At 40.2% G+C, this 27,988-nt stretch overlaps 1 protein-coding gene and 1 long non-coding RNA gene across 6 annotated transcripts in view; one reads left to right on the top strand and one right to left on the bottom strand.

Annotated features, from left to right (window-relative positions):
• The first annotated feature begins 125 nt into the window (after positions 1–125).
• GART (phosphoribosylglycinamide formyltransferase, phosphoribosylglycinamide synthetase, phosphoribosylaminoimidazole synthetase) lies at positions 126–27,885 on the top strand. Of its 4 annotated transcripts, XM_067739389.1 has the most exons (22): positions 180–279; positions 2,971–3,156; positions 5,597–5,692; positions 6,170–6,344; positions 7,413–7,524; positions 8,592–8,660; positions 9,595–9,720; positions 10,567–10,654; positions 11,215–11,300; positions 11,489–11,657; positions 14,531–14,762; positions 17,167–17,261; positions 17,552–17,661; positions 18,378–18,576; positions 19,578–19,829; positions 19,989–20,141; positions 21,753–21,959; positions 23,047–23,184; positions 24,277–24,407; positions 24,655–24,796; positions 25,832–25,947; positions 26,045–27,885. In XM_067739389.1, the coding sequence occupies exons 2-22, from the start codon at positions 3,012–3,014 to the stop codon at positions 26,234–26,236; spliced, it is 3,033 nt and encodes a 1,010-aa protein (XP_067595490.1). In that variant the 5' UTR covers positions 180–279; positions 2,971–3,011; the 3' UTR covers positions 26,237–27,885. The 4 variants fall into 4 exon arrangements, 3 of the variants coding, with proteins under 3 accessions (XP_067595488.1, XP_067595490.1, XP_067595491.1); XM_067739387.1 differs by lacking the exon at positions 2,971–3,156 and having other exon boundaries at positions 126–279; XM_067739390.1 differs by lacking the exon at positions 8,592–8,660.
• The window catches only part of LOC137225406 (uncharacterized), a 32,661-nt gene continuing 19,383 nt past the window's right edge, over positions 14,711–27,988 (bottom strand). Inside the window, exons 3-4 of one of the 2 annotated variants that reach the window (XR_010943825.1) lie at positions 24,446–24,578; positions 14,711–17,627 (exon numbers count right to left, since the gene is read on the bottom strand). This is a non-coding gene — a long non-coding RNA (uncharacterized lncRNA). The remainder of the gene's footprint in view (positions 17,628–24,445; positions 24,579–27,988) is intronic. The other variant, XR_010943826.1, reaches the window with a different exon arrangement.

Raw genomic sequence — 27,988 nt, 5'->3', positions numbered from 1 at the left:
GTGTTATATTGTAAACTCGCTAGGGCTTGGGAGCTTTGCTCTGGGGGAGGTTCAGGCCGCGCCCGAGAGCGGGAGGGAATCACTCTCGATTACCTCGCGGTGGGGCCTACTGACCACACCGACCAATGGGGAAGCGAAGCCAGCCGGGGGCGGGGCGGGTGGGCGGGGGGCGTGCGCGCCGGATCCCATCGGCCGACTTCCGGCGCGCGGCGGGAGAGTGGGCTCAGAGCGCGCAGCGAGGGTCTAAGTGCGAGCGCCCAGAGAGCCTTGGGTCCGTGGGTAAGCTTCCTCCGCTTTTCAGGAAACTACATTTATGGTTTGGTTTGGGGATTACTATCAGGAATTGGATGAAACTGTAGGAACTGGTTTGGCGGTAGGGATTGTCCTCTTATTTTTAATCGCAGTGGGTGAGGGTTGGCCATGTGCTTTTCAGTTTTAACTGAGGTTTACATTGTATCTATCACTTTCTCTGCTTTGTAAGGTGTCAGGGCCTTTTTGCATCTCTCTGCTTTTTTAGGTTTTTTAGGTCATGCACCTAAATTGCATATTTTCTCATTTTGCATCGTTTGTCTCTAGCAGATTACTTAGTCCCATTTTGTAGTTGGTTTCTACCTTATTTTATTCACCAAGTCCTTTGTTTTGTTTTGTTTTCTTTTTTTTGGCAATGCTGCACAGCATGCGGTATCTAAGTTCCCTGACTAGGGATGGAATCCAGGCCCCCTGCAGTGGAAGCGCAGAGTCTTAACCACTGGACCGCCAGGGAAGTCCCAATTCACCAAGTCCTTTGAAATGGCTTTTCCTGGCTCTCTAATTCTCCTCGTGTTACCCATTTAGATGATTGAGGCCCAAGAAGGTTAAGTCCCTCAAGGTATCCCAGCTAGGAAGTCTTAACTCCTTAACTCAAACCTAGGCAACTCTGGCTGGCGGCCTCCTAGCCACTCCTGGGTGTAGATTCCCTCAGGCTGAGTCCTAATCCTATTTCAGAGATCAGCGGCAGTAATCAGGATAATTTCCCTTCACTGACCCTCTTATTCAAACTAAACATAAATGTTTTCTCTAAATTTAAAGATACGTTCATTTTAGATATGTCGATACACGCGGCAAGTCTTTAACAGTAAGCTAAAATAGTGTTTTTCTCCGAGATGATAATTTAGTAATTTTTTTCTTCCTCATATTTTCAACTGTTAAAGAGTATCTGAAGCAAAATTGGTTCCGTTGGAATCCAGGCTACATCCCCACTTATCTATGTGACCTGCAGCAAGTTACATAACCTAACTGAGCCTTACTTATTTATCTGCAAAGAGGGCATGGTAATCCTATCTGCCTCACAGAATTCTTAAGATTAAGTGAAGTAATTCGTGAAAAGCATTTAGAATAGCATCTGGCACGAAGTTAGTGCTCAAAAAATCTTCTTTATATTAGCAAATTATATTTTTCTTTAAACGTGTAATGCTAGCATCTCACGAGAAGTAACTGATTTCAGTTTTTCCTGTTATCAGTTCGCCTTCTACATAATTACATGTCTTCTGAAAATCAGTAAATGAATGTGACAAGTTATTCATTCCTTTGGCTTTTTTTTTTCTTGTTAGAATTTCTTTCTCTCCCTAAAGCATCAATTTGGCAAAAGTAATAAATAAAATATAGCAGGTTAGCATTTACTACTGCTGAGTGTAAGAAATTGTACTAATTGTTTATAAATGTCATTTCAATTCTTACTAGGCCTCATAAGACAAATTCTCTTAATTCCACCTTTTATGATGTGAAGAAATTGAATTGCAGGTAGTAAGAGCTTAACCAGGGTCACACTGTTAGCTTGAGAGATAGTTGCCTATCCTGCCCAGGATCAAATGCCAGAACTAAGCAAGACGTGTTCAAATTTGATTTTTGCCTTCTCTACCAATTTTCTGGCATATTGCACTAACTTCTTAAATAGGGGTCAGCAAACTACTGCTCTTGTGCCAATCCTTCCTACTACCTGTTGTTGTACAGTCCACCAAATAAGAATAGTTTTTACATTGTTAAATGTTTGTGGGAAGAAAAGGAAAAGTGATGTTTCTGTGACACATGACAGTTATACAAAATTCAAATTGCAGTGTCCATAAATACAGTTTTATGGAAACACAGCCACAGTTATGCTTTATAAACCTCTGATAGCTTCCTGTTACTTAGAGAAGAAGTAGGCAAACTATGACCTACAGCCAACTGCCTATTTGTGTAAGTTTTTACTGGACACAGCCAGGCCACATTTGTCTCTTGTCCAAGGCAGCTTTCATACTACAGTGGCAGAGTTCAGTAATTGCAACACAGACTATATGGCCCTCAGAAAATATTTACTATTTGACCCTTTATGGGCTCTAGTCTTAAACATTTCTTTGAATTTATTGTAACTTTAAAGTCTATTATTTATAAGACTAAAGGTTTAAAAACAGTTATTTTCAATTTGGTGTCTAAAGTTAAAACATTTTCATTTTTAACTGAGATTTGATGACTTTTAAATCTTCTAAAAGTGAAGCCCAGGGACTTCCTGGTGGCCCAGTGGGTGGGAGTCTGCCCTCCCAATGCAGGGGGCCAGGGTTCAATCCCTGGTCCGGGTAGCTGTATCCCGCATTGCATGCCACAGCCAGCACTCTGCATGCTGCAACTAAAAGATTCCGCATGCCGCAACAAAGATCCCACATGCCGTAGCTAAGACCCAGCACGGCCAAAATAAATAAATAAAAGTGAAGCCCAAAGAAAGGTGATTGTTCATAGATTTTGTTTTAATGCAATAAGGAGCTTTAAAGTACTGCTCTAATCCTTAAGAGTACACAGTCATATTTCTCAAATTATGAATCCTAGTTTTTCACAAATGAATTGCTGGGATAAAATGTTATTTGTATGATTACAAATAACTACTTAAATCATATTTAGAAATCGTGGTTTCTAAAGTATATGTATTCTAAACTATCAACTGTGGTTTTCTTTCTGCAGCTTTCATTTTCCTGCTGAATTCCTGCTTTGCAGACTGAGCAATGGCAGCCCGAGTACTTGTAATTGGCAATGGAGGAAGGGAACATACTCTGGCCTGGAAACTTGCACAGTCTAATCATATCAAACAAGTGTTAGTTACCCCAGGAAATGCAGGCACTGCCTGCTCTGAAAAGATTTCGAACACTGGTAATCATTTTTTTGAAGTAAAAGTGAACGATTATAAATGATAAAACTGTCACTCACATCTCTTCTTTATAAAGGTCAATTGCTGTTCAGATTTGAATGCTTTTTTTAACCCAGAAATTTATGTGGTAATTTGAATACTTGCCATATCTTGTAATTTAAGGTATCCTGTTGTTCAGAGTGTATCATTTTCTTACCTTAGATTATTTTAAACCTTACAAAACACGTCCACTGAAAAAGTTACAAAATGCCTAATATAGGTTAAAGGTGTTTTGGTGTGTATTTTGGGGAATGCAAAATTGAGCAGTGCTATTAAATGTAAGTTCTGGCAATTCTTACTCCATAATAGATCTCAGCCTTCATCTCTTCCACCGGTAAATAGGAAAAGATGATCGGTTCTTATGCTGCACTAAATTCTTCAGTGACTTCTCATAGTAGTCAGTATAAAACTCAAACTACTGTCCTTACGAAACCCTCTGTGATCTGGCCTCTGCTGGCCTTTCCAGCCTGATCTTTTATAGCCCTTGTTTTCTTTTCACTGTGCCCTATCCATGCAGTCCTGCCAGTATCCCAAACAGAGCTGCCTTGGACTTTGTTCTCACTCCTAGCATGACTGGCTCTTCATCATTCAGGTCTCAACTTATGTTACCATCTCAAAGAGGACTTTCCTAAAGTTTCTAAGTAAAGCATGTTCACCCCCCAATTCATTTGTTTTCAATCATGGACTATTATCTGTATCTTCTTTTACTTTTGTCTGTCTCCTATCTTCATTTTCCTCCTAGAACATAAGCTCTAGAATGTAAACTGCATGAGGGCAAGGAAGTCGCATGTCTTTTTTTAAATAAATTTATTTATTTATTTTTGGGTGCGATGGGTCTTTGTTGCTGCGCATGGGCTTTCTCTTGTTGTGGCGAGCAGGGTCTACACTTTGTTGCGGTGAATGGCCTTCTCATTGCGGTGACTTCCTTGTTGCAGAGCGCAGGCTCTAGGTGCACAGGCTTCAGTAGTTGTGGCTCACGGGCTCTAGAGCACAGGCTCGGCAGTTGTGGTGCATGGGCTTAGTTGCTCCGCGGCATGTGGGATCTTCTGGGACCAGGGCTCAAACCAGTGTCCCTGCATTGGCAGGGAGATTCTTAACCACTGCACCACCAGGGAAGTCCCGTGTCTCCTGTCTTATTTTGCACTGTGTGCAATGTGCCTAGTACCCTACGTGGCACATAATATTTATGGAGAGAACATAGACCCAGCAAGGTACCAACTGGGAGAAGATAATTGTGTACATAGGAGCAAAAATAATAAGAAAAAGATAAGAAAATATCTGCTTCCCTGGGATCTTAACTCTGGGAGTGAGGTATTGTATTTTTTTTTTTACAGAAATGGCACATTTTATCTAGATGCAATTGATGTTATACAGACCAGCCCATGAAAATCTCCCAATATTGTCATGAGGCTGCTATCACTTGTAGTGACAGGTTAGGTGTGTCATCTTCCTCTTGCCACCCTTTGCTGTGCTGAGGTAGTTGGCTCTGTTCAGCCCAGTTGTGTTTGCAGCTACTAACCCAGAGTGCATGGTACTCCATCCTTATCCCACTCAGGCAGTTCCTGTAGATTGAGAACTCTGCCTTTTCTGCACTTATCCCCTACACATCACAAATACCACATATGTACAGAGACTTCAGCCAGCTTAAGAATGGTGGCCCAAATAACAGTGAAGCAGAAGAGCGCCTATAGAACCTACTCATGATTAATATATGGTTGATCGTACTACTACATAGAACTCCCATCAAGAAAGAAAATTTACCTGGCTTGTACATTGGAGAAGTGAGCTAGGTCTTAAAAGTCATCCTTCAGTTCTTAGCTTAAACGTCTTTGCAAAGAGACCCTTTCTGGCTTAATCAGAAATAGCCTCCCAGTTTACCTCACGTCAGATTTGCCTAATTGTTCACACTTTGTATTATTTTGCTTGGATATTTATAACTCAACATTCCCACAGTGAAATATAAGCATCTTAAATATAGGGACCCTGTTTGTGTTTACATCTTAACCTGGTGACTAGGACAGTATCTAGCATATAGCAGTTCTCAGTAAATCTTGAATGAATGACATTTAAAAGACCAGTTTCTGAGTATATTCTCTGGTACACTTTTTTGTTTACAATCAGCACTGGCAACATGAACACCATAGTCAAGAAAGTATAGCTCTTGGAAAACTTACTCAGTTCTCTGCTATCACTGTAGTGATAACAAAGCAGAGAACTGAGCTTTGTTGGTTAGCCTGATGTACTGTGCTCTGAATTTCTCATGGTGAAACCCATCTGTACCAGTAAAAGAAAACCAACAATTAATAGGCATACCAAAGTATAGTACTTACATTTCAGATAGACAGTTAACTTAAAGAATGTTTTTATAAACAAGGTGGGTTTGTTTCTTTTTTCTTTTCACAGACATCTCAATCAGTGATCACACTGCCCTTGCACAGTTCTGCAAAGATGAGAAAATTGAATTTGTAGTTGTTGGACCAGAGGCACCTCTGGCTGCTGGTAAAGTTCATTGCTGTTTATTATTATGGTATACACCGTGCTAACAGGAGCTTGGAGATCATCTCATCTAATACATTTTACAGATGAGGATTTCTAATATAATACACTGAAAAAGCTTTCACCCTCTTGAAATTTATGGATTCCAGGATTCCCCCCCCCCCAAGCATCAGTAGTATGAATAATAAGACTAAATTTGAATGAGAGATCAAATTTGCAGCTGTAGGAAATATTTTGTTTTTATTCTGCTCTATTCTGGTGTCTATTTAATAATCCATATATTTGAATATCAGACATGATTTTTGTTGGATTTGAATCATGTGTCAGTAGCATTTTGTTTATATCCTATATAAAACATGAAAAACGTAGTTATTCTCTGCCATTTGCTTCATCTCAATGTATATTTAGCCTGATCCTAATTCTTCAGAATGAAAAGGCCCTGCAGAGAGCTGGGCTACGGCTGCTTGTTTCCATCCCTAGGAATTGTTGGGAGCCTGACATCTGCAGGAGTGCGGTGCTTTGGCCCCACAGCAGAAGCAGCTCAGTTAGAGTCCAGCAAGAGGTTTGCCAAAGAGTTTATGGACCGACATGGAATCCCAACTGCACAGTGGAGAGCTTTCACCAAAGCTGAAGAAGCCTGCTGCTTCATTATGAGGTAAATAGAAGATAGCCTGTGAAGGGCACTTGTTATATGATATTTGAATATACGGGTCACTTTTATGTTACGAGTTTATAGTAAGATAATTCTAGGGGAAAACTCATAGGATGTAGACTGCCTTTTTCCAACATCAAAATAAAATGGGATTTACTCTTGCGGCCTTGCAGAAAGATAAATTTTTTTTTTTTAAGATAAATTTTTTTAATGTTTGTTGCTGAATAGTTTCTAGGGGAAAAGGATACATTTGGTTGTATAGGCATTCCCTCTTAGCCAAATTGACACATAAAGGATGGTGATTTTTTTCATCAATAATTAACTAGAGTGAGGAATCATCACTTGGCCTTCTGCCACCACTGTTCAATCCTAAATCTTAAAATTAAACATCCTGTTCTCTATTATATGGAGAACATTGAGCAATAAATGAATGTTGGTAGATACATGCCTTTGCCCCCTATTTTTGTTGACACTTTTCCTTTTTACCTGGTATGTTTTCTTTTTAGTTGGGTCAGTTTCATTCTTTGTTTTTTCTTCATCCTACATTGAATTTTATTATTTCCTAGTAGCCAGATACCTTCCAAGTAACAATTTTGTTACTTACTTTGGGTAAGTCTCCTTCTAGATCTCCAGTTCTACTCAACAGAAGGAACTACCAACAACAGTTTCTTATGTGTACTTGGAGAAATGATCTGTGTATCCATGCTTATATTGGTCTTATACAGCTACATCTTTTACTTGAAGGAGAGCATGATTCATTACTTTATATTGTATCTTAAAAGGTCATTCCATATGCATGCTATGCAAGTGTTGTTTTCCCCCAAAGATTTTGCTTATATGATCTCATGGTAAGTGAGAAAAGCAAAACTGTATGTACCATATGACCACAACTATAAAGAAATACATAGGAAAAAAAAATCCTGGCAGGAAGTACATCAAAATGGTGTTAGCAGTTTTTTTTTTTCTGCTTTTCAGTTGTTGCTATAGCATATTATTACACAATGCCAAAGCATTTTAAACTTTTGAATCTTAAAGATTTATTGGATATTGAAATTTACTCTGTCTTCACAGTGCAGACTTCCCTGCTTTGGTTGTGAAGGCCAGCGGTCTTGCAGCTGGGAAAGGGGTAGTTGTCGCAAAGAGCAAAGAAGAGGCCTGCAAAGCTGTACAGGAGATTATGCAGGTAAGTTGATGCCTCTTAAAAAGTTTATAATTTTCTAGTCACACTGGATAAATAAATACTGTTAAGCTTACAAATATTCCTCAAGGCAAGGAAAACGTATAGCAAACAGTCATTTTTCATAGTACTATGTATTATAATCCATCTCTGTAAAAGGGTTGTTACACATCTACACTGATGGCTAAACTATGATTCTGTTCTTTGCAAGTAAGTTCTGTTTAGCATCCTTTGTTGTCTGCTCTGAAAGGTAGAAAGTCCTCAGACTACAGAACATATAAATAAACACTCAACAATCCATGAGGACAAAAAAAGTATTTATCCTTTGTGTCTCAGGTCTAAGAAAAGTGAAGCAATGAACTAATATACTTTGCTTTTTATGATCCTTCTTGGTTGTTGTGGGTTTCTCCCCCTTGTGGAAATCTGTTTTCACAGACATTAGTATAATTATTGTAAGCAAACATAATTATAAGTCAGAAATAGAGTTAAATGGTAATGATGAAAACATCTGTTTTTCTGTTAACCTTATTTGAAACTGGAAAGCTGGACCCCCAGAAGAGTTTAAATGATGTGTTCATCTCATCTGTACCAGTGCTAACTCTACATCATTGCAACTCTGAAAATAGGAAACATTCGGGCTTCCCTTGTGCACGGTGGTTAAGAGTCCGACTGCCAGTGCAGGGGACACGGGTTCGAGCCCTGGTCCGGGAAGATCTCACATGCCGCAGAGCAACTAAGCCCGTGCACCACAACTACCGAGCCTGTGCTCTAGAGCCCGCGAGCCACAACTACTGAAGCCCGTGCACCACGATGAAGAGTAGCCCCCACTCTGGGCAACCAGAGAAAAGCCTGTGTGCACCAATGAAGACCCAATGCAGCCACAAATAAATAAATAAAATAAAAATAGGAAACATTCATATATGTTCCTTTGCAGCTTTCAGAGAGAGAAAGAGAAATTATAATACTAGTGCGTTGGTTCATAATACAAATGGTGCAAAATGACAACAGCCAATTAAGTAAATAATAAAAGCTTATAATTTATTTCTCTTTGTTTTGTTTTTATCGACAATAAGGATAAAGCTTTTGGAGAAGCTGGAGAAACAACTGTCATTGAAGAACTTCTTGAAGGAGAAGAGGTGTCTGTATGTATATTCATCTTTTGGACTTTTACAGAGTATAAGCTGTGTTATCTGACCTATGATCCCAAAAAAGGCTTGGTTTACTCTGGTCGCTTCATCCAAGAGCATAACCTGAGCAGTTACACAGGAATTTGTATACGTTTAGTATTTCAGATACAAATGAAAACAGAATTTATCTTCTTTTTTTAAAATATATAAACTTATTTATTTTTGGCTGCATTGGGTCTGTTGCTGCGCGGGCTTTTTCTAGTTGCTGAGAGCTGCGGGGCTACTCTTTGTTGCAGTGCGCGGGCTTCTCATTGCGGTGGCTTCTCTTGTTGCAGAGCACGGGCTCTAGGTGTGCAGGCTTCGGTAGTTGTGGCACATGGCCTCAGTGATTGTGGTTCTCAGGCTCAGTTGTGGCTCACAGGCTCTAGAGCACAGGCTCAGTAGTTGTGGCACATGGGCTTAGTTTTCTCCGCAGCATGTGGGATCTTCCCAGAACAGGGTTCGAACCCGTGTCCCCTGCATTGGCAGGCAGATTCTTAACTACTGCACCGCCAGGGAAGTCCGAAGAATTTATCTTCTTTTAATCATCCCCAGTGTAGCAGTAGGCAAATTGGACTTACATCATCCCCAGTGTAGCAGTAGGCAAATTGGATTTATATCACCCATTATTTAAACAGGGGAAAGGTTGAAATTTTTTACTTTGAGAGTAGCTTGATTTCCGCGCCCCCCCAACCTAGCTCAAAAATTACAGATCCTTCAGAACAGAGTATACAGGATCTTTTGATTCTCGATCTAGGAAACTTAGGGTTATTTATGTTTTAAATCATTTTACTTTAAAAAAGAAAACTTTTCCTCTAATTAGAGTTAAGGTACATATAGTTCTCCTTATTAAATTATTTTTTTACTTTTTGGCATTTAAGGTTAAGTGGACCGTTTGTTTTCTCTACAGTGTCTGTGCTTCACTGATGGAAAGACTGTGGCCCCCATGCCCCCAGCACAGGACCATAAGCGATTGCTGGAGGGAGATCAGGGCCCCAACACAGGGGGAATGGGAGCCTATTGTCCAGCACCTCAGGTACTTCACAGAGGCTCAGCTGAAGTTCAGTAGTCATTTTTTGGTCTTCTCAAAGAGCTCTTAGGCACTTTCTGTTTTTTTTTCTGTAAATGATATTACTAATCAGCAAATTGGTTTTCCTAGTAAATGAAAAGTGTCTCTTCTGGTCTCACTCTAAAACTAACCTTTTCTAAAAGCCTTTGAGGAACTAACTTAAGTATCGATTGAACAGATCCTTCTAGCCCCTCCTTATTCATCATTGGATATCCAGGGCCCTATACACAAGTGCTCAGTAAGAGTGGGTATGGTGAATTGAGAACCAGGTCAGACTACCATTTGTTCTTCTAGTCTTTCTACTTCATAACGGATAGAGCATGTTTCCAAACAATTCCCTGACAATGTTTATGAAAAATATGCATTGAGCATATTATAAATAAATTAGCACTTCAGAAACTCACCCATTTCCTTTCACTGCTGATAGTTATAATTGTTTGTGCTAATAATATAGTGCCTTTTAGATATTTTTCTTAAGTAGATTAAAAACCAAACAGGGTTTACTTTAGACTTTGTGTATTAAAACTACCATTTGGTAAAAGTGATTTTATTTACGTATATTTTTTACTTAAAAAAAATTGTTTACTTATTTATTTTGGCTGCACTGGGTCTCAGTTGCAGCATGTGGACTCTTAGTTGCAGCATGCATGTGCAATAATTTCTACAATTAATTTATAAACTCTAGATTCTCAATTTATAGGCTAATGAGGTATGCATAGAATATACTATAAGTATACAAAGGAGCCTCAGTGTGGGCGAGGACTTTTTCAGTTAAATACCAGTTACATTTAAATAAGTCTCTATGTTCCCTAGGTTTCTAAGGATTTGTTGCTAAAAATTAAAAATACTATTCTTCAGAAGACAGTGGATGGCATGCAGCAGGAGGGTGTGCCATACACAGGTAAGCATATTGATGTCATTGTGGACATTATTTATAAAGTAAGTTTGCAACATTTTCTTTTTTTATAAATATATTTATTATTATTTATTTTTGGCCACATTGGGTCTTTGTTGCTGCACACGGCTTTCTCTAGTTGCTGCAAGCACGGACTACTCTTCGTTGCGGTGCGCGGGGTTCTCATTGCGGTGGCTTCTCTTGTTGCGGAGCTTGGGCTCTAGGTGCCTGGGTTTCAGTAGTTGTGGCACACAGGCTCAGTAGTTGTGGCTCACGGGCTCTAGAGCGCAGGCTCGGTAGATGTGGTACATGGGCTTAGTTGCTCTGCGGCCTGTGGGATCTTCCCAGCAGGGCTTGAACCCGTGTCCCCTGCATTGGCAGGTGGATTCTTAACCACAGTGCCACCAGGGAAGCCCACCATTTTCTTTTTTTAATTGACCACTGTTATAACATTTGTTACGGCCATTCCAAAACTTTCAGTACTATAAGTTTATATTCTGATTTTCATAGTCACAATACAGTGTCTTCATTATAGACTCTTTTTTTTTTCCCATTTTTTAACGAAGGTATCCTCTATGCTGGTATAATGCTGACCAAGGATGGCCCAAAAGTTCTGGAGTTTAATTGCCGTTTTGGTGATCCAGAGTGCCAAGTAAGTAATAAAGATAATAATATAAAGTGTTACTTTGTAGAATATGTGTGCTGTTTTAATCTTAGGATTTATCAGCCTTGAAATAATTACCTTTGAGAAACATATGCAAGTTCTGGTATCCCAGTGAATAAAATGTCTAAGGACAACTGAAGTTTCTCTTAGTTGCCATGTTGATTATGTTTTTCCAGGTGATCCTCCCACTTCTTAAAAGTGACCTTTATGAAGTGATTCAGTCTACCTTAGATGGCCTGCTCTGCACATCTCTGCCTGTTTGGCTTGACAACCGCACTGCCGTAACTGTGGTCATGGCAAGTAAAGGTTATCCAGGAGACTACACCAAGGGTGTAGAGATAACAGGTGAATATCAGAGAACAAAAGGTTGGATTGCAATGTGACAGGTGACCAGTACCACAGTAGGCCTTTGTCCCATTCAGTGTTGTGTTCCTTTTAAGGGTTTAGAGACATCAGTAACCTTTTAGGGGTTTCTAACATAAGCATGTTGCTTGTTGGATACGGGTGTCCAGATATCCAAAATTACTGTATTTAAAGAACTGCCGTCCGTTTCTCTTCCTGCACAGCGAAGACTTAAGTGGGCCTAGCTAAGTTTCCAGAGAATCACCCAGTGCTGCTTTTCTCGTCCATCCTCCAAGAGCCAAGAAGATAATAGGAATGTATGAGAGTTGGAGGAACTTTAATATAAATTACATCAAGGAGAAAATTTCAGGGCTTGATCTCTGAATGATCACAAATTAACCCCCCAGTTTGCAGTGCACCCCATGGTCACTTTGATGGCAGAATTAAAAGTTTCAGAAGTATAGCCTTCTCTTCTGTTTCTCCTTATAGGAGGTGAGGCATCTAGTTAAATGATGTTAGATAAAGCAGTGTTTTAAAATGCTAAATAAGTTCCAGCACGATAAGGCCAACACCAGACCTTTAAAATCCCTAGCAGGCTGTCATTTGGCAGCCTGCTAGGGATTTTAATACCCCAATACTGTGTTTGATTCAAACACCCTATTTCTGTCTTACCCAGACAGTAAGTCTTAATACCCCAATACTGTGTTTGATTCAAACACCCTATTTCTGTCTTACCCAGACAGTAAGTCCATTGCCCTGTGCGTCCCACACATGGCAGCTGGGCAGTTAGGAGCTGATTGCCTTTTAAAATGGAGAGAGGGAAGGGATAGAATCAAGATCTTTTGTATTGGTGAAATTTCCCTAAGATTGGGGTGACAAGTGTCATAGTTATTTCTGACACCCCAATATTGGGTGTTACTGATACCACCACATACTTGAGTACCTGTGACTGAACGCCCCTATGTTATAAAAACACCTGGGGGGACCTCCCTGGTGGTCCAGTGGGTAAGACTGTGCTCCTAATACAGTGGGCCCAGGTTCGATCCCTGGTCAGGGAACTAGATCCCTCACGCGTGCCACAACTAAGAGCCTGCATGCCACAACTAAGACCCAGAGCAGCCAAAATAAATAAATAATATATAAATATTTTGAAAAAATAAAAACATGTAGAGAAGACACGATATTATAAACAACTACAATAAAAAAAATGTTTTAAAGAAAATTTGATACAGCAAAAAATAAAAAACACCTAAGGAAGATGTGTATTAACAGATTACCAAATATGGTGCTAAAAGAGAAATGGAAAAGGACAAACTAGGGATATGAAAGTTTTTTGGGGGGGACTTCCCTGCTGGCACAGTGGATAAGAATCCGCCTGCCAATGCAGGGGACATCTGTTCGAGCCCTGGTCCGGGAAGATCCCACATGCCACGGAGCAACTAAGCCTGTGCACCACAACTGTTGAGCCTGTGCTCTAGAGCCCATGAGCTTAGAGCCCGTGCTCCACAACAAGAGAAACCACCTCAATGAGAAACCCGTGCACCACAATAAAGACTAGCCCCCGCTCACCACAACTAGAGGAAGCCCGCACACAGCAGCAAAGACCCAACTCAGCCAAAAATAAATTAATTAATAAGGAAAAAAAATTTCTTTTTAATTAAGAGGTTGTCTTTTTATAAACTGTCCGTGTTGGTCATTTCAGAATTTAGAAAACACAGTCTAATAATAATTTAAATGTAAAATATATATGTGAGATCTTAAAACTAATTCAAAAGAAAATGAAGCAGGGGACGTCCCTGGTGACACAGTAGTTAAGAATCTGCCTGCCAGTGCAGGGGACACGGATTTGATCCCTGGTCCGTGAAGATCCCACTTGCCACGGAGCAACTAAGCCTGTGCACCACAACTACTGAGTGTGTGCTCTAGAGCCCACAAGCCACAACTACTGAAGCCTGCATGCCGTAGAGCCCGTGCATCACAACTACTGAGCCCACTCGCTGCAACTAGAGAAAGCCCGCACACAGCAACGAAGACCCAACGCAGCCAAAAGAAAAAATGAAGCCAGGGATTTTCTTTTAGGCTGAGCCCTAAACCTAATTTAAATCATATTTGTCTTAAAATTTTACAATTGTTGTATTAGGGAAAAGATTAAGAATATGTTTTGCATTGCAATGATCTTACTGGTTTTTTTAAAAAAGAAAGCAACTTTATTTAGTTGGCTATGATAAAGCAAAAAGATATTCTTTTACTCTTCAGTAAAAAATGTGATCAAATGCAGGATTTAGGGCTTCCCTGGTGGCGCAGTGGTTGAGAGTCCGCCTGCCATTGCAGGGGACATGGCTTCGTGCCCCCATCCGGGAAGATCCCACATGCCGTGGAGCGGCTGCACCCATGAGCCATGGCCGCTGAGCCTGCGCGTCCAGAGCCTGTGCTCCGCAACGGGAGAGGCCACAACAGTGAGAGGCCCGCGTACCGCAAAAAAAAAAAAAAAATGCAGGATTTATTCATGATGTTTAGGTTTTGTTAATTTTTTTTTTTTAACTTTTCGGGAGAAAATAACTTTATGCTTCTAGTTTCAAACTTTTCAGGGCTTAGCTTTTTTTTTCCTTCCTTATTGAAATAATCACTCTTACATGAGATTTATGATAACACAAGGTTTTAGTAATACAGTTATCACCCTAGAGCGGAACAGACTGTTCTTAGGAGAAAGGCTGTATTTACTATAATATTACATTAATTCCTTTCTGATAGGATTCTTGTGAAAATTCATTTAAGTGAAATAAAGATTTTATTTAAAAAAAAAACTTCTGGAAATTATAAGCCACAGTGTAGAATATTATTACTGCAATTGATATGTCAAATATGCTCTCTTACAGGGTTTCCTGAGGCTCAAGCTTTAGGACTAGAGGTGTTTCAAGCAGGCACTGCCCTAAAAGATGGCAAAGTGGTGACTAACGGGGGTAGGGTCCTTACAGTAACGGCCATCCGGGAAAATCTCATCTCAGCCCTTGAAGAAGCCAAGAAAGGACTAGCTGCTATAAAGTTTGAGGGGGCCATTTATAGGAAGGACATTGGCTATCGTGCCATAGCTTTCCTCCAGCAGCCCAGGTAAACTTCTGACCAAGGTGATTATAGCACAGCTTCAGAACTGGCATAAATGGTGATGTAGAAAACTCCATTAACCCTGTACTAAGTCATTCTGCATTCTTAACTCTATGAGACTGATCTGATTTTTTTATATATATATAAATTATTTATTTATTTTATTTTTGGCTGCGTTGGGTCTTCGTTGCTGGTGTGGGCTTTCTCTAGTTGTGGTGAGGGGGGCTACTCTTCGTTGCGGTGCTCGGGCTTCTCATTGCGGTGGCTTCTCTTGCTGCGGAGCACAGGCTGTAGGTGTGCAGGCTTCAGCAGTTGTGGCTCGCGGGTTCTAGAGTGCAGGCTTAGTAGTTGTGGCTCATGGGCTTAGGTGCTCCGTGGCATGTGGTATCTTCCCAGACCAGGGCTCGAACCCGTGTCCCCTGCATCTGCAGGCGGATTCTTAACCACTGTGCCACCAGGGAAGCCCGACTGATCTGATTTTGATTTGCATTTAGTTTGAATTGAAACTACTAGTTACAGCAATATTCAAATGAAATGGAAAAAACTTCATGGTAGCTCATGTTTGAAAAGCTCAATAAGATCAGTGCTGTTGAAAGATTTTTTCACATTGTACGTTTTAGATATATGCAATCAGTTGTCAATTATTCATCAGTAAAGAAGGGGGAAGGGATTTTTTTCCTTGAGTTATCATATATTTATATATTACTGTTGTATTTATCTTTTTTTAATAAATTTATTTATTTACTTATTTAGTTTTGGCTGCATTGAGTCTTCATTGCTGCACGTGGGCTTTCTCTAGTTGTGGCGAGTAGGGGCTATTCTTTGTTGTGGTGCGCAGGCTTCTTGTTACAGAGAACGGGCTCTAGGTGCACAGGCTTCAGTAGTTGTGGCACACGGGCTTAGCAGTTGTGGCTCTCAGGCTCTAGAACACAGGTTCAGTAGCTGTGGCGCCCGGCCTTAGCTGCTCCACGCATGTGGGATCTTCCTGGTCCAGGGCACGAACCTGTGTCCCTGCATTGGCAGGCAGATTCTTAACCACTGTTCCACCAGAGAAATCCCTGTTGTATTTATCTTAGTTCATGATTTTGTCAAAGAATTCAGGATGAAAATATTGGTTGTCTAACTTTGCAACTTTATTTGATTGTACTATAAATTTTGGCCATCTCATTTGGTCACTGCATTTATATTTATTACTGAAATGTATTTTGTAAACCCTTTATTGATTCATTTATTGTCATATACAACTAACTATTCCTTTGTAAAATCAATGAACTATTAACTGCAAATGTGGGTATTTTGATCTCATCACAATTACTATTGCTCATTGAGTTCATCTATGAGAAATAAATATGTTTTAGGACAAAATGAGAAATTTTTAGCAACTTAATTCAAGTTACATTGTTACTGATAGGCAAATTTTTTAAGGTTAAATAATGGAATTTTTTTGAACATTAAAATACCATGCTAAAATTTTATTTTTTATTTTAAAATGACTAGATTCTATTGAAATGACCTATTTCAAGTGACTTGCAATCTTAATATTCATCTGATTCTTCAAAGATGAAGAAGATGAGAGGCTACAGTGCCAATTGCTACCTGACAAAAGAGTTGTTTTTAACCAGTAGAACTTCGTTTCCTATATAAGCATGACCCCAGACTGCTAACTTTATTGGAGTTAACTGCCACATTTCTCTCAAGTCTGTACCCTGGCACCTTGCTTCTAATAAAACTTGACATATTTCTTCACGTATCCCTGAATCCCACTAATCCAGAGTTGTCATTTTTGTAAGGCAAGACTAATGAAGTCACATTGCCATTTATAAACTTGATCTCTAAATGTACTGTTCCAACTTGTTGGCACTATTATAGATGGAAATGATGCACTGAATATCATTACCTGGTTTTGCTTTTTTTGGAGTTTTTTAAATCTTATTTCTTACTGTCTTTAGTTATAAGGAAACATACAGTTCTCTATTATTGCAGTAAGGGCTCAGTTTCATTATTGAGGATTTCTTTGTAGAGTCCTTATAATCCTAATTTCCACTTTTTTGACTCCGTTTTGGCACTCCTTTCCTTCCCATACCAAAATTGAACAGAGAAATATTACGGCCAAATATTGGTATATTTAACTGCCTGTGACAAGTACTTCTGGAAGAAATAGTTAAGTTAGAGAGGTAGTTACAAATAGTGAAGTTCCAAATAGTGATGATCAACTGAGGAGGTTGTTTAAACACATTTCAATTCCTAGGACCTGCCCTAGACCAGCTAAATCAAAATCTCTGGATATGGCCCAGCGTATTGGGGGATATGAAAATCACTAGTGATATCTTCTGCTTTAAATAATATGTTAAGGTTAAAATAATTCTTCCCTGGCATTTAGGTGATGTCTTTGTTTTTTTAAACTCTTTAGGGGCCTGACTTACAAAGACTCTGGGGTAGATATTGCAGCTGGAAATATGCTGGTCAAGAAAATTAAGCCTTTAGCAAAAGCCACCTCCAGACCAGGTAAGTCAGGGCCTGTCCTTTGCTAGTTCATTAACTGTGACAAACATTGTGTATTGATTTGTGCTTTGTAGTTTACTGAGGAAAATGTTCCAGATTAATGCCAAGTTGCTGTAAGTCTTGCCCCATTTAAGCCAAACTCATAGTGTTCGGCTTTCTTATCTCTAACACTAAAAGCATTTCTTACCCATGACCTTAAACTCAAAAGGATATGTATACCCCTTTAATATCTGCTTTCTTGATCAACTCTTTGCTGTTGAAATGCAGCAAGTAATTAATTTTCTCTCCAACAGGCTGTGATGTTGATCTTGGAGGTTTTGCTGGTCTTTTTGATTTGAAAGCAGCCGGTTTCAACGATCCTCTTCTGGCCTGTGGAACAGACGGCGTTGGAACTAAACTGAAGGTAATCAGACACCTATGTGAGTAAAGGCCTTTTATGAAAGATATGAAAGAATTTACTGTGTATCAAATACATATCTTTCGGGACTTCCCTGGTGGCGCAGTGGTTAAGAATCCACCTGCCAATGCAGGGGACAAGGGTTCAAGCCCTGGTCCAGGAAGATCCCACATGCCGCAGAGCAGCTAAGCCTGTGAGCCACAGCTCCTGAGCCTGCACTCTAGAGCACGCAAGCCACAACTACTGAGCCTGCGTGGCACAACTACTGAAGCCCGCACGCCTAGAGCCCGTGCTCCGCAACAAGAGAAGCCACTGCAATGTGGCGCGATGAAGAGTAGCCCCTGCTCGCCACAACAGCCCACGTGCAGCAACGAAGACCCAATGCAGCCATAAATAAATAAACAAATAAAATACATATCTTTCCCCTCTTGACATATATGCACTAAAGAGAACCACACCAAGTAATCATACAGTTGGCTACAATAGCTACGTGTTTCTAATAACACAGTGTTGGTGAGACTATATCCGGATAGAAGGGTTATCTTAGGGGAAAAAAGGGAATACTTTCGGACCAAGTAGCTTATCGGAATTTAGTGTTCTTTTGTCTTTAGGTGTTCAGAGCACCTAGCCAAAAGTCAGTAATATTGTTAGCCTCCACTGATAATTGACAAGATATAGGTTGGAGCTTATTCTCTTATGTGGATGTTTATATTCTTCTGTAGATTGCCCAGCAGTGCCATAAACATGAAACCATTGGTCAAGATTTGGTTGCGATGTGTGTAAATGATATTCTGGCACAAGGAGCGGAGCCCCTCTTTTTCCTCGATTACTTTTCCTGTGGAAAACTTGACCCCAGTACAGCTGAAGCTGTTGTTGCTGGAATTGCTAAAGCTTGTAAAAAAGCCGGATGTGCTCTCCTCGGTATGATCATCCATTTTAATCACACATCCTTCTTATGTATTTCAGCCCTATGTACAAACATGATCGGTTACCAGTATACCTAACGAGACAAACTGTGTGTCACAAGACGAGGCAAGTAAAGTATAGATGACACCACCTAAGGACAACTTAGACCTTTGTGCCCTCGAACCCTCCCCTCAAGGCTTGGTCCCCAGACTGAGACTCATACTCCACCATCGCCCAGGCCTTATCTTCTCCCTGATCCTTAGCCACCATTTCACTCCCATCTCTCTCAGTGGCCTCCTGGACAGACAGGGTAGGGGGCTGTTTCCTCCTTATGGCCCTGCAGCAGAGGCAGCTCGGGTCTTGGCTTTCTGAGTCTTAACTTAAGCCTTATTTTCCCACAGAAATGACACTAAGAATAAAATGTACCCAAGGTTTACAGAAATATTAAATACATACATGAGGATTTTGAACACAATTAATTTGTAGGTTGACCAAGGAACAAAACTACCTATTTTATATTACCATTTCTGTGGACAGGTATGTCCCCAAAGCCAAACTTGCCTTTCAGCCATCTTTGAGAACAGTTCCTAATTCGGATCTGCCTGCCTAGACCGTGTCTTTACACAGTATCGTGGTAGTATGAACTATGACATATTTTTTAGGCCAGGGCATTTAGAGTTAGGCAGGTCTATTAAATCACTTCTGTAAGCCTGTACCATTATTGGAACATAGAGTGATTGTAAAGATCAAATATAGGTGAAAGCATTTCTGAAACTAACTGCTAGAGAAATGGTGTTATATTCAACTGAGTATTCATCCCGTAAAAATAATGATGTTTGGAGGCTATACTCACCCTTTGTGGAAATTAGCACTATTTCCCCTGAAATCATGCTTAGATGTTTGCGGAATACAGCTTTTGTTTAATTGTTCATATGAAGAGTAGCTGGTGTCACTACTTCCTAGACAGGTTTATAATATTCGGTGATTTCTTTGCTCTTGTTTTCTCTTTCTGCCAGGAGGTGAAACGGCAGAAATGCCTGACATGTACCCTCCTGGAGAGTATGATCTAGCCGGTTTTGCCGTTGGTGCAATGGAGCGGGATCAGAAACTCCCTCACCTGGAAAGAATCACTGAAGGGGACGCTGTCATTGGAATAGCTTCATCTGGTCTTCACAGCAATGGATTTAGCCTTGTGAGGAAAATTGTAGCGAAATCTTCCCTTCAGTACTCCTCTCCAGCACCTGATGGCTGTGGTGGCCAGGCCTTAGGTAAACATACTCACATTTAAACTCTCCTGCTTGGGAATGTCTGAGCAACCACTTAGTTGGGTTAGGCTTTCGTTACTTAAAGTTAGAATGGAACAAACTGCGTATGTTTTGGTTTTATATTCATAGACTAAGTTTTTGTCTCATCTTCCTAATATACAGGTGATTTACTTCTAACTCCAACCAGAATCTACAGCCATTCACTGTTACCTGTCCTGCGTTCAGGACATGTTAAGGCCTTTGCACATATTACCGGTGGGGGATTGCTAGAAAACATCCCCAGAGTCCTACCTCAGAAATTTGGGGTGGATTTAGGTAAGATTGCTAAAAAGAACGTTTGCTCAGAAAACTGTTATGAGAAAAAATACATTGTGGAAGGAAACTTTATGGGTAGTTAGTACACATATGATTATGTGGAAAATTCTTTTTTTTAATATTATATTTATTTATTTGGCTGTGCCAGGTCGTAGTTGCGGCATGCAGGATCTTTTTAGTTGTGGCATGCAGAATCTTTAGTTTTGGCATTCGAACTCTTAGTTGTGGCATATAGGATCTAGTTCCCTGACAAGGGATCAAACCCGGGCGCCCAGCATTGGGAGTGCAGTCTTAGCCACTGGACCACCAGGGAAGTCCCTACCTGGAAAATTCTCAGATCATTGGGGCTTCTTGTGGAAAAAATAGGACTGAACTTTTCCACCTTTTCTCGCTTCATTAGCCATGTTTATAAGGCATAAAGTCCTCATGTAATTGACTTAGATGAAATTCTTTAAGCAGATTCTCCAAGGGGGTCAGTAAGCTCAAGCTCTATCAAGATGGAATCAGGAACATGCTGGGAAGGGAAGTGGTAGTTATTAAATAGTCTGTGCAGGGGATAAAGGAGACCTGAACCAAGGCATAGAGAAGGGAAACAGATTGGAGAACCATTTTGTGCTTAGAAGGAAAAAAGAAGTCCCAAGTTTCTAGTTTAGTAGGTGAGTAGATTTGGAATAGGAAGTGGAAATACAGTGTTTTACATCTTTGAAGTATTTATTGTAGTGTTTTTGTGAGCAGAAGTTAAGTTGGGTACTTATATGCAGATAGTAATAGTTAATCACAAAGAGAATAGGAGGGACCAAAAGGTTGTTCCTCAATATTCCACCCACCTTAAAGTTTGGCAGAGGTAGAATTTCTAAAAAAAGAATAGTCAAAATCAGGCAGTAAACCATGTGAAAGTATCAACTCCGAGCAAGGATTTCAACATGACACTGGTTAGCAGTGTCAAAAAGCAGCTTGGTGAGGATAGATACCACCCCCCATATATTGGAGCGGGGGGTGATGGCAGAGATACAGAGACAATGAGTGAAGATTGCCATTTCAGGAACCTTATTGGTTGGGAATTCCCTGGTGGTCCAGTGGTTAGGGCTCAGTGGTTTCACTGCAATGGCCGGTTTCAGTCCCTGGTCAGGGAACTAAGATCCTGCAAGCCATGCAGCAGGGCCAAAAAAAAAAAAAAAGAATTTTATGTGTGTGTCTATATAGGTATTACCTAAAATTTTTTATTAGAGATTTTTGTTGTATTAGAGGATAGGTTCTTACACCTAAATCTAGATTTTTTTTTTTTCACATTCACAAAAGGGTAGTATGCCGACCTTTACTGGAATTCAGCCATTAGAGCATCTAATTCATTAGGGGATTTCTAAGAATCTAGTTAGTTAACGCAGCACAAAACTTCACGCAATCGTGAATACTGGCCAAGTGTGACAAGAAAAGTGTTCTCAATGCCTGAGGTACAAATGGATCCCAAAAAAACTTCTGAAAGGCCCGTTTATAGTTTTACCCTCTATAAAATAGCAGTGCTGGTTTTAATTTCCATAGGTTTGTATATGTACATACTTCTATACTTTGTGTCAATAATAGGTTAATTGAACAACTCTTGCCTGTTTTCAGATGCCCAGACCTGGAGGATCCCCAGGATCTTCTCGTGGTTACAGCAGGAAGGACACCTCTCTGAAGAAGAGATGGCCAGAACATTTAACTGTGGGATTGGGGCTGCCCTCGTGGTATCAAGGGATCTGACACAGCAGATTCTGCAGGATATTCAGCAGCACAAGGAAGAAGCCTGGGTGATCGGCAGAGTGGTTGCATGTCCTGAAGGTAACTGTTCCTTATTTAGTTGCTCTGTTTCAAGCCATTGATAGGCAACTATCTTTACGCAGCTGTAACATGAAAACACCCATGCCAGTAATACCATGCATCTCTTCATTTCTGCCTCAGGGCTCTGACACCTCTGTGTAGCAGTGACATATGCACAACTACACCCTGCAGGACAGCCCTTGGCCAGCGGGGTGAGAACTAGTGAATGAATGCCCACTTTAGGGACAGAAGAAGGGAGCGGTTCTGAGGCACAGTCTACATGGCTCCTTTGAGGGTCTCAGTGGAATCAAGCCCCAATTGCCCACAGTGGTTACCAGTTTAATAACACAGTCTTATATTGGCTCTTGCCCATCCTCATTCTGGTTCCCTAGGATCACTTCCCAGAGTAATCACCTCGCATGTAAGACCTTGTCTCAGGCTCTGCTTTGTGGTTCAGCTCAATTCAAGGAGTAGTGAGCAAGCACCCTGACCAGTACTGTGTATGACTTAGAACTCTGTTAGAAGTACTAGAAATTGGCAGATTGACAGAAAACCAACTCAGTTTCTCTAACAGAGATGTCAAGGCTTGTTAATTTTGTCTGTATCTGCCTTTCATCCCTTTATTGTGTGGCTTTCACTTTCAGGCAGGCTCTCCAAATACCGGAAAGATGTCTTGAGCCCACATCCTTCAACTCACATTGCAGTAAGAGAGGCCCTCTCTTTCTCAACATCCTATATCGAGTCTTTGAATAGCCTTGCTTGGGTCACATGCCTACCCTTGAAGCCAAGAGGTCATAGCACTATTGTGGATGCAAGACTTGCGGGAAAGGGGAGACAGAACACTGGCAGGCAGTAACATATCCACTTTATGTTTAGATATAGTGCTGTACCTTTTAGTTGAAGTGGGCAGTTATATATGTTCACCATCAGGAAGTTTGTATGAATGAGTGACGATAAGTGAAGCGAACGTATTATTTTAGTCCTTGCATATCTTATTTTCAGAATAAAATACAGTACTCTAAAGTTTTTATAGAACACTTCTCTTTCCATATTACTGTTAATTCACAGTTGTTCTTTTTTTTATTTATTGGGTGTGTTTGAAACAAAGGTTCTCCTCGTGTGAAAGTCAAGCATCTGATTGAAACCATGCAAATAAATAGATCAGTATTGGAGAATGGCACCCTGAAAAATCATGTCTCTGTTCAACCAAAAAAGGCAAGAGTAGCTGTCTTAATATCTGGGACAGGTGAGATGTGGCTTCCTCTTTACTATAGAGCTGTAGAAATGCTCTTCCTTTTCTCCCACCCACACCACCCCCCCCCCAAAAAAAAACCCTCCTTCCGACTCTGAGAACACTCTCAGTACTGGGGCCTAGGTATCATTAAGGAGTGTTATCTTTTCTACATCCTCAGTCTTTCCACTTTCTCAGGCATTTGAAGCAGCTTCTAAAGGAAGAGTAGAGGGTGTGGGGAAGATGGTTGAAGAGAGAGAAGCTAGAAAAGACAGAATGGAAATTCCAACTTCTTTTGAATCATAGCTTTGTAGTTGAAAAGTCTTAGGACAGTTGAGGCTTTTTTAAATTGTTAATAGTAACAATACAAAATTTGTGTTTGACTCTGCGGACAGTGGGGTAAAGTCCTAAGAGCATTGTATTCTCTCATATGGATGGATATAGTATGATTCTTTTTTCCTTTTATTTTTTTTATTTGCACCATGCCATGCAGCTTGTGGGATCTTAGTTCCCTGACCAGAGATTGAACCCAGGCCCTCAGCAGTGAGAGCAGAGTCCTAACCACTGGACGGCCAGGGAATTCCATCCACTGTTTTAAGTAACATTGCTATGAACATTCTTTTAAATATACAATAAGTTTGTAAGTGCATATCTGGTTATTTCTTTAGGTTAACTTTCCCAGAAGTATAATTGCTTTACAAGTCTATTTTAAGGTTTCAATATACTTTAGACCCAAGTTGATGGTAAAGCAAAGAAACTACTGTAAGGGTCATAGTGGTTTATTCTTCTTCAGAGGGTTGATTTTTTTGCTTAATTAAGCAGCTTATTCCTCATCAATCAGTCTTAAAATCATGTTATACTGTTTCTACTGGTCTGCTAAATCATATTATTTTGCAGGAGCAATTACATATCCTTGAACCAGGAGTGCCTATGTTTTTGTAAGATACTAATCCATTATTCTAAGAGGAACGGAATTTTAAAGCCTCACATATTTTGCCAATCTTTTCTAAGACATTTTTATTCAAAAATCTTGACCATTCCCTATTCAAAATGGTATAAACGTTTTAAAGAAGTGTGCACTCACCTGTGCTTTTCTCCCTTTTTCAGGATCAAACCTCCAAGCTCTCATAGACAGTACTAGGGAGCCAAGTAGCTCTGCACACATTGTTGTTGTGATCTCCAACAAAGCAGCAGTGTCTGGCTTAAATAAAGCAGAAAGAGCCGGAATTCCCACCAGGGTAAGTTACTGTGAAAAGTATCTTTCAAGATTACTTACACTCATAATCTGCCCCCAAGTGTTCTTTGGATGCCTGGATTTGGGGTGGGTGCTGGGCTTGCCTTTATATTCATCCTGTCCATTCCTTAATTCTTGACATCACGTGTATCTTCAGAAGGAGGTGAAGTATAGTCTATATAAAGGTTGAGTTTTAAATTATTTTTGGTAATTTGTTGGAAATGGATTGTACTTATCTTTTTCTATTCTAGGTAATTAATCATAAATTATATAAAAATCGTGCAGCATTTGACACTACAGTAGACCAAGTCCTTGAAGAGTTCTCCACAGACATAGTCTGTCTTGCAGGATTCATGAGAATTTTATCTGGCCCCTTTGTCAGAAAATGGAATGGTAAGCAAAAATAGTTTGATACTACATTGAGGAATTGACTGAAAATGGGCTATAGGGTGGTGAACTTGCCAAACAATCCCCGTCATGGCATTTACTGTGATGGTTTATTTTGACACACGTCATAACTGAATTTCCTTTGCCTTTAGCCCAAAGAATAATGATTTATTATCCTGCTGTCTCTATCAGTTTTCTTTGGCCTGCTGTAATTACGGTTTCTAATGTAGCTTAGGTTGGTTTCACATTACTGCAAACATATTATTTCATCTTCTGGATAAATATTGGGAAGAGACTTTTTTACTTGTTTAGAAGCAAGAGAAGGTGACTCTCTGTATCCCAAAATAGAGTTCCTCTTCTGAGGAACTGTGAACCATTGCCAGAAGATGGAAAGGAAGGCATTGTTGCCAGATAACATAGTGTCTGCTGTTAATGCCTTTCCCGCAGAAGTTTTGACTGCTTCCTGTGGTTCTTTTTTGTGCACATATTTGGTCAATAAATGTATTTCCTCTTTGGAGAGTTTGTTTTCTTAAGTGAATATAGTTAGAGCACTTGTGGTGTAATATACCACAGGCAATGCTTTTGGTGACATAAGGCACACAGACTGACTAATCCGGCATCTGTGGATTAGTCACATGTGAACATGCCACTTTATGGTTAGAAGTCAAGCACATAGACACTACGCAGGAACCGCCTGTCTTTCTAATATTATGTGCCAGGGACAAGCTGAATTTTCTTCAAGAGCCCTATGATCCAGATTAGAACCCCTCCCATCCAGCTTTGAGTCAGTGCAGGCGCCTGTTCAGAAGCCCCTTGGTGTGTCTTCAGCTGTGCAAGGCAGAAACCTGCTGCTCCCAGGGCCTCCTTGGATGAGAACGTGTATTTCACTTTTCCTCATTTCTGTCTTTGACAAAGAAAACACCCATCCTAGAAAAACCTTGCTCCTATTGACTCCTGATTCTAGACAGGAAAGTGTATGTTCCTTTGACAGAATACATAGGGTTTTTTAATTCTGACCACTATGTTTTAATTAATTTCCAGGGAAAATGCTCAACATCCACCCATCCTTGCTCCCTTCGTTTAAGGGTTCAAATGCCCATGAGCAAGTCCTGGATGCCGGGGTCACCGTCACTGGGTGCACCGTGCACTTTGTAGCTGTAAGTATGTCTCTTTCTACCAAAATCTTATTAGTATTTAATGTAAATTGTACTTGGCAGAAGTAATGTTCAAAACTTTCTCATTTTTCTTTTCCAGGAAGATGTAGATGCTGGACAAATTATTTTACAAGAAGCTGTTCCGGTGAAGAGGGGTGACACTGTTGAAACTCTATCTGAAAGAGTAAAATTAGCAGAACATAAAATATTTCCCTCAGCCCTCCAGCTGGTGGCCAGTGGAACTGTACGGCTTGGAGAAAACGGCAAGATCTGTTGGGTCAAAGAGGGATGAAGCATCCTAATCCAAGAATGGAGCCAGCTTTGAAAGAATTCTAGCTACTTGCAGGGTGACTTTTATCGTGGACTCAGCCTGAAAGACATCTAAGACATATATGTATTGCTTCCAGTGGTCTTTCAGGTTTTACCTGTTTGGGGCCTTTTTGTTCATCATCAAAACAGGCATTCAGAATTCCTTTTACTTTCAGCCAAATAAGATACCAAAACTTAATCTTTCTTATATATTCGTTTTCGAAGAGCTAATAAGTCTAATAAGTTAATATCTCTTCCCCATATTGTATATCTGTACTGATCTGAATTGAGACTTCTCTAATTATTCTGATCCTAAGTTGGTGTCATAAAATTTTGAGGTAGTTCCCATTTCTGAGGGATAGTGTTCTTTGTACTTTGAAATATCATTACACATTCCTATAACAATTGACAATTTTTGTAACACCCAGATTTTAGCTTCACAGTTTGGGAGGATGGAAGGCAATCTACTCAGACTAGTAAAGAGTATAATGGGACTGCATGATTTCCCACTCTAGCCAGTCATCTCTAATGTGGATATGCAGTTCTGGAACTGGGAGGTCTAGGTTGACATACTGGGCCACATGTGCATGACCCTACACATAGGACCACATTTCTGTCATCGCTGAGCAAACAGGGAATGGCCACCTGGCCCATAGGCAGCCAGCCAGCCTTAGACTGCTGAGCCACCTTCAGGGTGGCCTGAGAGCTCTGCCTGCCCAACAGGGGGGCACCTTACTGGAAGGGTACCTTGAAGCCCTGTTCAAGTCCTCCCTTGGAGTTTAAACTCAAAACTTAACGGCACAGGACTCTTACAGTAGTTATATACAGAAGAGAGTAAACTCTCGCCTTAATACAGGAAAGAGGGTCAAGAGAAGCAGAGTGCCAGAAAAAAGGACAGACACCTTTGCCAAGAGACCCTCATCACTGCCTCTGGTGCAAGTCAGTTTCCCCAGGCAGCTGGCCGACATTACCCTACCTCTCCTTGACTGTAGTCAGCAACTGTCGTCAAATGATGTCCAGGTACATCATTTTACATAGGTGTCTTTGCTGCAGAAACAATTGACTCACCTTTTTCTAGAGAGCTCACTCAACATAATAAGCACCTATTGTGTATATGCCAAACTATCCTATGAAGGTTTTAGAAAGTTAGAAGAGATAAAGGAAAATGTTATTGGTTGATAAAATCATATACTGTAATAAAAGTAGAAGCTGGTACCAGGGTAAATTAGAAAAATCAGTAAGAGTTTATGACTTTAGAAATACAATTTTCCAGCCCTTATTTAGACACTAATATCCACTAAAAGGAACCTGGACACCATGGAAGGTAGCTGATTCAGTATCTTCAGATAGGAAGAATCAAAGTGTGTCTGAAATATGTGGTTGACAGAAACCAAAAAAAAAAAGTTGAAAGTAGCAGGGATGATACTGAAAGGACAGAGGAGTCAGGTGAAAGGGTGTCCTACTGTCTAGTTTGTGATAAACAATATTATTTGGACATGTTGAGTGTGTGAGCAGCTGTTGGTTTATGATACTCAAAAGGTCATTTAAGTTATGAAAAAGACAATGCATAGAAGGGTGAAAATATGTTAGTTTTTTATTAATGTAATAAATATGGATATTTGTCTGTTATTATAGATGTCTCTGTTTCTATTTGTGTAAGCAGGAGTAAAACAAATGAGCCCCTACATCGTGTTCAGGTAGAAAGATACGGGGTGGATAGGGGAAAGAGGGTTCA

Source organism: Pseudorca crassidens, chromosome 5 (assembly GCF_039906515.1).
Source record: "Pseudorca crassidens isolate mPseCra1 chromosome 5, mPseCra1.hap1, whole genome shotgun sequence".
NCBI classification, from domain to species: Eukaryota; Metazoa; Chordata; class Mammalia; order Artiodactyla; family Delphinidae; genus Pseudorca; species Pseudorca crassidens.
This window is presented reverse-complemented; position numbering and strand designations above follow the sequence as displayed.